This window comes from Eublepharis macularius, chromosome 6, assembly GCF_028583425.1.
Source record: "Eublepharis macularius isolate TG4126 chromosome 6, MPM_Emac_v1.0, whole genome shotgun sequence".
Classification (NCBI taxonomy): Eukaryota; Metazoa; Chordata; class Lepidosauria; order Squamata; family Eublepharidae; genus Eublepharis; species Eublepharis macularius.
This window is the reverse complement of record NC_072795.1, coordinates 130126634-130138500: the sequence shown is the minus strand read 5'-3', so window position 1 is coordinate 130138500 and position 11867 is coordinate 130126634. Positions and strand designations below refer to the sequence as shown.

The following is an 11867-nucleotide window of genomic DNA, read 5'->3' as shown; positions in this document are numbered from 1 at the left end:
GCTGTGAAATGCCAGGAGGGAAACTTCAGCCCATTATAACCTCTCCAGGTCCAAGCCCAGTTCTGGAAGGCAGCTCCAACCCATTTCCATTCCTCACTGCCCTCTGGTTGCCATCCCACACAGTTTTAGACTGGAGAGGTGAAATTGACAGAGCCTTCGGGGAACAAGCAAGCAAACAAAAATATGAGAGAATCACGGATAGGAAAGTCTAACAAAAGCAATACCATGAAACCTGTCTAAGACTAAATTCAACTGATGGTCAGAATAGTTCAAAAGTGGAATCAGCTGCCTAGGGAGGTGGTGAGCTCCCCCTCACTGGCAGTTTTCAAGAAGAGGCTGGATCAATATTTGTCAGGGATGCTTTAGGCTCATCCTGCATTGGGCAGGGGGTTGGACTAGAAGGTCTGTATGGCCCCTTCCAACTCTGTGATTCTGTGAAATCTATATTAAAGTGTATTTAATACAAGTTTGTCTATAATCATTCAAAAGTATTTCACTGCATAATCATCTACAAAGTACATGTACCTACAAAGAACCTAAAGCTCACATATATCTTTCCTATAACATACTAAAGTGCTAATGCTATTAAATAATACTATAACAATACCCATGTCCTATGCTTGAAGAATACAGCAGAAGGCGCTATTAATAATCAAAAGCATCAATATTGCACTAGCCCAGTAGTGTGCTACAGACTGTATCAGTAACCACGGAGCACAGTCCTTATTACAACATAAAGTCCTTTGTTTCATTCATAAGGGACTGTGGTGCTGTTAAATCCATAGGCATCAAATTCAGATTCCTTGTAGAAAGTTCTACGAGGTGTGGCGTCTCAACTGAAGACTTCAATGAAGTGTGATGTCTTTAACTGGTTGACTGGTTCCATTCTTGGTCCTGCTTCATACACTTTATCAACAAGGTCACAAAACTGTCGATATCACACCACTGGTAGGTTTACATGTGGCATGTAGTAGATGATTATGCAGTGAAATACTTTTGAATGATTATACACAAACTTGTATTAAATACACTTTGATATAGATTTTGTCAGTTGAATTTAGTCTTAGTTAGGTCTCACGGTATTGCTTTTGTCCAGAGGGAGGCAAAGATGAAATTAACAAACCCTCTGAGGAGTGATCTCTGCCAGCTCTGTCTTTTAAAACTATGCTTCCAGCTAGCATTGCATCTCCCTACACTTGACGAACACTCGCCGAGGCATCTCGTGCAGAGAGACTCACAGTTCTTTCTGTTTTCCAGGGCACGTCTTATCTACAATGTGTGGTCCCTTCCAGCATGAAGTATATTTTTAAAACTTTGAGACGCCCTTGGGATGGGTAAAGAGATGCCTTTTCATTTATAAAGACACGTTGCTGAGGCACATCACTTTATCTCATAGATGTTTGGAGGCAATTATTCCTACACTCATATGGTCAGGATTTTCCATGTTGCTGGCACTACTGGTGCAAATGCAGAGGCATTAAACACTCTCACAGGGGAGGGGAGGTTGGCCTCTCATGTGACTTCACAAAAGAAACCCCTTAGTCCCTCAGACATTCAGCACAGGCACAAAAGCAGTATTTGGCTAATGTTCCCCCCCCCCACTCTTCTCTCTCTCAGGGGACTGACAGAGTCCTCCTGCCTGTTGCTGATGTGTAGTCACTGCCGGCACCAGGGTTTCTGGCACCCACGGCCAGCCCCATGTGCACACACATGCAGTGTGCATGCGTGCCCGGACTGCATGATGACATCATCACGTTATGACATCATCATGCGGCAAAGCCGGGCCCATTGGCTGGCAGGTGGCTGGGGCGGTGTGCAGAGGCTGCCCGCGCTCTGCATGCCACCCAGGCCACTTGCCATGCCTGCCTTGCGGCTGCTGTGCCCAGCCAAGGTATGTGGCAGCAGCGGTGGCGGCAGCGGCGGCATGGGGCTGGCCAGCTTGAAGAAACTGTGGGGCAGGCACGCCAGCTCCATGGCACGTGCCTCTTCCCCCAGCAGCCCCTCCGGTGCCCCAGCACCCACGGCGGCCACCTCACCGCCTCAATGGTGGCGCCGGCCCTGTGTGTAGTAGTTGTTTTTTATTCACGGTCAATGACCAACACTTAAAACAGTAAAAAGGGTACCACAAATGAGATAGAAACATTAGTAATATCATTCAAAATACAACAGGTAAAAATTTAAAATACTTAATGGTACAGTAAAATCTTAACATTCATTCACATGAGCCGATTGAAGTTTTCCTAATCCTTGAAGCAATCCATTCAAATCTGGCTACCTGCTGAGTGACCTCGGGGTGCCTATCTGAAAGAAAACCTCTCAGAAGGTTTGACAATGGGTAAGGAGTAGAGCTGTAGAGAAAGAGAGGGATTTGAGAAGGTTATTACACGCCTTGCAGTCAAATATAACATGTTCTAAAGATTGTCTCTTCCTCACAGCAGGGACAAATCCTTTCCTCATAAGGAAGTCGTTGACGTGCTCGTTTTTGTTCATGTGCTGACAGGATGTCGAAAGATGAGAACATACCGGAATCTGGTAGAAAGGGCCAGGCCCAGGCAGAATTAGCCCTTGCTCCTTCTGAGGGCTGGTCAGCAGATCCTAAGCTTTCCGCCTCACTTCTCACCATAGAAAATGTGAAAAAACTGCAAGAGGAGTATCCTGTGGCTAAATCTTCCCTTGCTAGACAGTCCATAGAAGTCTATCTTCAGCAGAGTAATCTAATTGTCGAAGAGAATGAAGCCAGTAGAAAAGAGCCAAATCTGCCCAATGAAGAAGAATTGGAGGCTGTTTCAGTGGGTCCTCTCAGAGAAGAACCTGCTGAGAACTACTCAGAGGCCTCAGGAAAAATTTCAAACCAAGGTATCCGCTACAGATTACTCTCTGATATCTATTCTGAAGATTGGTTCTTGAGGATTTCAGTTGTCTGGGTCTGTTGGTTACACGGCCTAAGATGCCCAAGGAATAGAATGGGGGACGGATTTACAGATGTGTTCTCTTCTATAAGCTGTTGTAAAGCTTGAAAGAAGCTTAATTTCCCAGAGCAGACACATTATTTTTAATGCTGTCCCCTCACAGATATATGAACAGGAATACAGAAAAACCCTGCAAGACCAGTATATCAAAAGCCAACGTTGATTGAGTGCTCAAAATTAGTCTTTCCTCAAATTGTCATACGGGGAGGAGATAATTATGCAGGCATATTAACAGGGGTGAAGACAGACCCAAGAGGGAATTCCCAGTTTATGAAGTGTTCTGCCTCTGAAAAGAGAGACATCATACTTATGAAAGGAATGGAGAACCAGTGATGAGAATGCTAAGCTCAGATTTCAGTCTTAAAGGCAAGCTACAAGTGACAAATGACACTTGGCTGGCAAGTGAACAGACTTATGTGTAGGGCTGTGCATGGGTGGGGAGATTCGGTATTCCTGAAGCGGGAAACCAATTCGGGATACCCCTAAATCTGAAGATTCGGAGCTTATTGAAGCGAGGGGAGGGAAACTCTCCACCACCACCCTCCACCCTCCCTGGGGCAACCCCTCTACCCCCCACCCCCCTGGAGAGACCCCTCCACCCCCCACCCAAACCTGGGGAGACCCCTCCAACCCCCACCCACTTACCTGGCAGCGGGAGGGTTATCAGCTGGGTAGCGGGCAATGGCACGGAGGGCAATCTAAACTGCCCTCTGTCTGGAGATCAGGGGGCGGGGACCCCAGCCATGCGTCCATTTTCAAGAGGTTCTGGAACTCCGTTCCACCACTTTCCAGCTGAAAAAAAGCCCTGGGTGTGGCTGTTTCTCTGCTGCAGGTGAAAAAGACCAATGATAACACAGCACTCATTGGTAAGAACTTCAGCCCCCCCCCCAAATCTTCAAGTATTTCCCAACCTGATTGAGGATAAAAGCTGTTAGAACTTTCAAGCCCTTTAAGGACTGAATGAGGTTGCCAACTATGGATTAGAAAATTCCTGGAGATTTGGGGACAGAGCATGGGGAGGGCAGAGTTTGGGAGAGGAGGGAGTTCCACGGGGATATGATGCCATGGAGGTCAGCGTCCATAGAGGCTATTTTCTCCAGGGGAACTGATCTCCTTGGCCTGGAGATCAGTTGTAATTCTGGTAGAACTGCAGGCCCCACCTGGTGGTTGGCAACACTAGCACTGAATGATGGTTTGGCAGCCACAGAAGGAAGATGCGGAATTAATATCTACAACCACATAAAGCTAGTAAACAGCCAATGGTGGGATTTTTTTGGGGGGGAGGGGTGCCTCTTCACTAGTGTTAGCTTTAAAGCAACCCTTCCCTCCCTCTTTCAGATCTCCAGACAAGATCTCTGATGTCTTCATTTCCTGAGGCAAAGTAAGGAGGAAAAATCCCAGAAGGGTAGTTGTGTTTGACTGTTAACTCTAGCAGCGCCACATAAACTAGCATGTTTCTAGTATGGTGTAATGATCAGGGCTTTTTTTCAGCAGGAACGCAGTGGAACGGAGTTCTGGAACCTCTTGAAAATGGTCACATGGCTGGTGGCCCCGCCCCCTGATCTCCAGACAGAGGGGAGTTGAGATTGCCCTCCGTGCCGTCAAGCGGTACGGAGGGCAATCTAAACTCCCCTCTGCCTGGAGATCAGGGGGCGGGGCCACCAGCCATGTGACCATTTTCTCCTAGGGCAACCCACTGAGTTCCACCACCTATTTCTCCAGAAAAAAAGCCCTGGTAATGATTACAGTGTTGGACTAGGATCTGGGAAATCCAGGAGCAAATCTTCACTGGCCGTTTCGCCACGTTCTTAAAATAGCACGACACTCACCGAATGCTAGCGGCTATCCATTACAAAATGGATGCAGAAAGTTATGATTCCAGCACGAAAAGGGAATCATAACTGCCTGCATTTTAAAAAATGGACTAGTTATATTTTCTGGAATTATCTGCACCGTCTGATAAAAACATTTGGATTCACTGTTAAGAAATAGTTGTGGTACTGCTGTCTATGGTTACTTGTTATATCATAGCTTGATATAATAGCTGCTAAGAAAAGGCACTGACACTTTGTAAGAATATAGGAATATTATACATGTTTACATGGCACACTGAACTTTGACTACGGCTGTGTGGAAATAGTACTGATTTTCGTTAGATGCTTTGCCTTTCATATGTAACCAATTTATGCATTTGTACCACATTTTCTCCTTAATTAAGGTCTTTGAAAATATTTTTGCTTAAATGACTGTTGACTGATATAAGTATATAGATTTATTTAGTTAGCTTGTCACGGCTGGTTTTTGATTTTGGTCTCTTACTGTGATGCTCTCTTCCACCCTGCTGAGGGTTAATTACTGCATTTATAACTGTTTCTAATACCCACCTCCCTTGCATAGCCTGTCACTGCTACTGGTTGTCATTCTCTCTGGGCTGGGACACTTAGGGCCAAGCTAGAAGTGACGAATTACACTTGAATGGCAAGTGAACAGACTCACAGGTATTCCTCCCTGTTCACTTGCGCTCCACTCAATACGCATAAGTCTGATCACTTGCCATTCAAGTGTAATTCATCACTTTTAGCTTGGCCCTTAGATGGCTCTTTTTTATATACTGCCTGTTGGAAAGCCCTGCTGCATAGGCCGCAAAGGTGCCTTGCCTAATGCCTCTCCTTGCCTGCATGATGAGAAGTATGGCAGCTAGGGATGCCAGACCCCCAGTGGGAACAGGGGATACACCACCCCCACTCCCCACACATCACCCCGACTTACCTAATCAGCGGGGGGTGTGCACCTTCCCTGCGTGCTCCCCCGTGGCGCTGCACGTTCCTGTGCGCAGCAGCCACCGGGATTGGGCCCGTTTTGGCCCGGATCGGGCCCGCTATGGCACACAGGAGCACTCCTGCGCTCCACAGTGCCTCAAAATGGGCCCAATCCTTGGCAAAATGGGCCCATTTTCGGTCGCTGCAGAGCAGAGGAGCGCTCCTGCACTCCACAGCACCTCAAAACGGGCCCGTTTCAGCGCAGATCAGGCCCATTTTGAGCCCCTGCAGAGCCTGGGTGTGCTCCCAGGGGCCACATGATGACATCACTCCTGAAGTGATGTCATCAGGCTCGTGGGGGCGCGCACGCACCCCCTCCCCCCAAGGTATGTGCCAGGCCCCTATCCCCCCGCCAGGAGATTAATGGGGCCTGGTAACCCTAATGGCAGCACAGCACAGCAAGGCGAGGTCACTCAGCAGTGGAGAGGATTCCTTATAGTTGCCAGCCCCCAGGCGCAGTCTAGAACTCTCCCGGAATTCCAGCTGATTTCCAGGCTACAGAGACTAGTTCTCCTGGAGGAAACGACAGCTTTGGAGACGGGACTCCATAACATCACACCCCTGCTGTGGTCCCTTTCTTACTAATCACCCTGAGCCCGCTTGCAGGGAGGGCGGGATATAAATATGAAATAAGAAATAAATAAATAATAAACTATGCTGCCAGGAATTCTCCAGGAATATCTCCAGGAATTTTCCAGCCCAGAGTTGGCAACCCTTTCCTTCATGACTGATTTGCGGGTTTTCTTCTTCTTCAGAACACCTCCTGATGCTTGGCTTTTCTCTGTTTCCTGTTCCCAGCAATTTTGGCCACGTGCTGCTCAGGGACGCGATGCTGGCTCCCTGTCTTTCAGTCATCTCTCTCTCTTCTTTAAAAATAAAAATAAAAATTAATTATTCATTGTAACAAAGTAAATGTACAATATAAAATGTATTATTAATATACATTTGTTTTGGTATTGACATGAAATGTTACATTATATTGTTGAGTCTTCCTATTGTTAAAAAAAAGAAAAAAGGGGAAAAAAGAAACGTGCGGAACCCAAGTCAGTTGAGCTGATATGTTCTGGTTGCACATAATGAATGAAGAATGAATGATGGTTTCGAAAGGGGAGGGGAGCACATACGAGAGCATTTTCCATAGTATAAATTTGTGTTTTCTGGCTCAGAAGTCTGAAAATACTAACAAAAATTTACAAGGAGCACATCACTTTTGCTGGATCTACATTACCAATACCAACCCTTTCCTTTTGTGTGACAGGAAATGTCAATTTGCAAATCTGGAGACGCAGACGGAATGGAGTTACTCCTCCACATCCCCGGGTTCAAGTAGGAAAGGTAAGGTAAGGACTGGAATAGAATGGTGGACTTGCACTTTGGGGCAATTTTTTAAAAAATTATTTATTAAGTTTCTATTCCGCTCTCCCCGCGTGAGGGCTCAAAGCGGATCACAATATATAAAATATACAATAACAAAATCAGCAGCATAAAATATAAAGTCAGCAGATAACAATACCACACTAAAAACAGCCGCGCATGTTTTGTGCCACCTGTTCAGACCAAACAAACCCAGGGGACAGGGTGGAGACAGAGTTGGGAGGGACAGACACCCCTCCATGGCGGGAGGCTGGTTTAAACAGCTTGGACAGCTTTCCCGCCTCAATCATCATATGCCTGGCGGCATATCTCTATATATCATCTCAAATATTTCACAGTTTAGTTGGTTTTCACATTCAACTGCCTGTCATTGTGGAGAGGAGTCAACGGATGTACATACTTTTGTGATCAAGGCTATGAGTATTTTGGTCCCATCTGACTTTTTCAAGCATTGGCCAAGGAAAGAAATTGAAAAGTTAACATTAACTGTACCCAGGGCTTTTTTTCTGGGAAAAGAGGTGGTGGAACTCAGTGGGTTGCCAGCACAGGGGGCAACTCTTGGCGGGAGGTGGTGCCCCTGGTACCACATGCGCATGCACAAAGTGCGTGCATGTTCCCAGGACTGCACAATGATGTCACTTTGGGTCAGCTGGAACAAGGGGGAAGTTTTTTAAAGTTTAAGTCGCCCTCAGTGAAAATGGTCATATGACCATTGCACTGTGGTGCTGTGGCGCCGAGGGCAATTTAAACTCCCCTCTATCTGGAGATCGGGGGGCGGGGCCACTGGCCATGTGACTATTTTCAAGGGGTGCCGGAACTCCGTTCCATTGCATTCCAGCTGAAAAAAAAGCCCTAACTGTACCTATAGAGGAAGGCAATGTGATATTGAAAGTTATAGGAAGACAGACCCCAGTTCAATATCGCCATGCCCAAGTCCCACTGAAAGTTAGTTGTTGCATTGGTTTCATTCGAGAAAGTCAGAAGTCCTTTTAGCGGGATTGATGTTGTGGTCGATTTGAGTCACCAGTAGTTACCGAATTGAGAAAGATTGTTACCAGAAACCCAAGCTTTGCTCTCTGCTATTAAATCAGAAGGGGGTGGTGAAGTTCAATGCAAATTGGAATCGTAATATTTGCCAATGTTTCTCACATAGCAAGGAAGACATCGGACCAAGATCATCTGGAGGAAGAGACAAAAAGCGTAGAAAGCGAAGGTGAGTTGTAAGAAGTTGTGAGCAGGGGAAGCTTTGCTCGCTGTCAAAGGAATCCAGTCACAATTCATAAATGGTGCCTCAATGACATCTGTCTGGAGTCTTGTCAGTTAGGCATTATTGATCTGTGGAAGCAACCAAAGGAAGGAACCTTAACCTATTAAGATCTTTTTATTTTTATGTATGTATGTATGTATGTATGTATGTATGTATGTATGCAGGTGGTGGAACTCAGTGCCCTCGGAGAAAATGGTCACATGGCCGGTGGCCCCGCCCCCTGATCTCCAGACAGAGGGGAGTTGAGATTGCCCTCCGCGCTGCAGCGCGGAGGGCAATCTCAACTCCCCTCTGTCTGGAGATCAGGGGGCGGGGCCACCGGCCATGTGACCATTTTCAAGAGGTTCCGGAACTCCATTCCACCGTGTTCCAGCTGAAAAAAAGCCCTGTATGTATGTATGTATGTATGTATGTATGTATGTATGTATGTATGTATGTATGTATGTATGTATGTATGTCAGTTATAGCTCACCTTTCTCCCTGAGACTCAAGACAGAGGACATTTTCATAAACAATATCAGAGGGTAAATAAAGGCAATTTTACAAGGACATAGCACTAGCAAGAACCCAATACAGAGTTGAAGAAATGCTGAAACAGAACATAAGCAATTCTAGGACTGACATTAGACATCATGAAGCACAAGTAGCTCATAGGAACATATATTGAAAACAATGGATAATATGTATGGCAACATATTTGCGAAGTCTACGGTCCCTAACTCTTTCGCGATGCATCTGAGACCCCCTCCCTACAATACAGCCCTCCCATCTGAGTAAAAAGCCTTTTGGAATAATTCGGTTTGGCATCGTTTGTGGAAAGCCAGGAGAATGGGGGCTCTCCTGACCTCCTCAGGCAGGCCGTTCCACAGGATAGGGGCCACCACAGAGAAAGCCCATGTACAGGGAAACTATTGCCAGAAGTTCGTTCTTTGTTTCACCAGGCTCGCTGTTCTGTACTGTTATCAGAATCAGATTTATTAACAATGGCAGAGAGGCAGGCTACTGCTTTCACCTGTCTCAGCTCCTCCCCACACATCTGGAACGGGGGGAATCATAGCCGCTTACTTGCTGCTGCTGCCCGGCAAAAGTGGTCCCTCTGAGGCTGAGGGAAACCAGCCACTCACCCCAATTCTATCTTCCGGACTCTGTGAGAGCTGCTGCGTGGGGAAAGGACTGAGGCCTCTCTTGCCTGAGCTCTTTTACGATTAGAGGCAAACTGAATGACAGAGAAACTATTTTTGGTGTATCTCTGATCTTGCCAACCTCCTGGTGGTGCCTGGAGATCTCCTGGACTTGCAACTGCTATCCAGATGGCAGAGTTCAGTTCCCCTCGGGAAAATGGCTACTTTGGAGGGTGGAATTTAGGGCATTATACCTGCTGAAGTTCCTCCCCTCCCCACACCCAAATATCCCAACTTGGAGTTGGCAACCCAACATATCCCTGTTTTGAATAGTCGTCTGTGGATTTTGCCAGAGAGTGAGTGTGACTCTCCATGTGCAGGCCAGCTTGAACTGCGGCTTTGCTGGCGAGCAGCCAGCACTCCAGAGCTATGCTGAGCCATGTCCTGCCCGGACACTTCTCACGATGGTTCTGTCCAGGGCTTTTTTTCTGGGGAAAGAGGTGGTGGAACTCCGTGGCTTGCCCTCGGAGAAAATGGTCACATGGCTGGTGGCCCCGCCCCCTGATCTCCAGACAGAGGGGAGTTGAGATTGCCACGGAGGGCAATCTCAACTCCCCTCTGTCTGGAGATCAGGGGGCGGGGCCACCAGCCATGTGACCATTTTCAAGAGGTTCCGGAACTCCGTTCCCCCACGTTCCCCCTGAAAAAAAGCCCTGGTTCTGTCATGAGGTAGGCGGTGCTGCTCTATGCTTGACTTTCTAGCCCTCTTCACTTGGAAAGAAGTCTTTTTAAAGATGACAACTTTTCTTGCTGTTTTAATCTGCAGGTGGATTCCTGATGAGCCTGGGAGTAGGAAGAAGAGAACTGATCGAGATGGAGAGCCTGGGTATGCCTCACCAACCGAAGAGCTCTTAAGAGACCCCATACTGTCCCGATCCAGAAATGAAGATACTGGTGCCCATTGAGTCCAACCCCTGCTCTGAAGCAGGCCCATCCCCCCTCCATAAGAAAATTATCAGTTGGGGTCTTGCTCACTCTTATGGACTGGTGCCAATCTGGTGCACCTGTTCCATCAGCACCTGTGCTCAGAAAGGTGGGGGCTCAGCAGAGATGTGATCATGATGCCGTAGCGTTCACCCTCCATTCTCTCCAGGGGAACTGAACCCTGTAGTCTGGAGGTCAGTTGTAATTCCAGAAGCTCTGCATGCCCCATCTAGACGTTGACAACCCTAGGGGTGGGCAGATGTAGCCACTGCTGACTCTTCCTCTTCTTTTCTCCTCTGTTTGGTGGATGAGGCCACAGGTACTCAGGCTCTTCCCAGGCCTGGGGCAGGTGCCCCAAATACCCCATGGCTGAGAGGGAAACTTCACAAGATGACTGGGCACATCGGATCTCTCAAGGTTGCCTGGGTAGTGTAGTCCTACAAAGAACAGCCACTCTATGTGATTCTCTGGCAAGGGAGGAACACTGGGAAGGATTCCCTGTCTTGCCAAAAGCCTCGGCTCGGATTTTTCTCCATGGGTTGGGGGAACGTAGCAGGAGGCAGGAAATCCAGGGAGGCATTTTGTGTGAGAGAGAATCCGCGATGTGATGCTCCATCAGGGAGAAGTGCGTTGGTGGGGATTCTCTCTTTTGCAAAAAGCCACCCTGGATTTCCTGCCTCCTGCCACGTCCCCCACCCCTGAGCTCCTGGAGGAAAACCCAAGCAGAGGCTTTTTGCAAGAGAAAGAATCCCTCCCATTGCTCTTCCCCCAGCAGAGAATCACATTGAGTGGCTGTTCTTTGTAAGACTACCTTACGCAGGGAACCTTGCGGAACACGACATGTCAAGAACGCATGTCTGGTGTCTTGTGTAGTTTGGCTCTGAGACTTGAGGTATGAACCCCCAAAGCTGTCTAACCTACCATGAATTCAGACCCTCGTTCAGCTAGCTCTGCCTGGCAGCAACGAGCCTGGCTGTTCCTCGGCTCCCTTCTGTTTAAAAAGGGTTTCACGTTGGCTCTGTAACTTCCCCGGGATGGCCCTTTGGCTTCTGGGGAGGCAATCAGCTCCGCTGGTTTTGTGGGGAGGAGAGAAGAGATGACAGCTTTTGCAGAAGACTAATATTGTTTTCATGTCTCTCTGTCTTTATTTAAATGTTTTAAATGCTCTCGCTTGGCAACGTCAAAGAGGGTTCTTCAGTGGAAGGCATGGTTGACACGGTGCTGGCGTCTCTGTTTATGGCTGAGGTGAGATCCGGCACTTGGGACCAAAGGTTATTCTCCGGCATCAAGGCAGGGCCACCTAACTAGGGTTGCCAGCTCCATGTTGGAAAAT

At 47.6% G+C, this 11867-nt stretch overlaps 1 protein-coding gene across 1 annotated transcript in view; it reads left to right on the top strand.

The window, feature by feature from the left end:
- The first annotated feature begins 2501 nt into the window (after nt 1-2501).
- LOC129332741 (glutamate-rich protein 6B-like) overlaps nt 2502-11867 on the top strand; it is a 30394-nt gene continuing 21028 nt past the window's right edge. The window contains exon 1 of the mRNA XM_054983969.1: nt 2502-2789. Coding sequence (XP_054839944.1) covers nt 2502-2789 — 288 coding nt within the window. The remainder of the gene's footprint in view (nt 2790-11867) is intronic.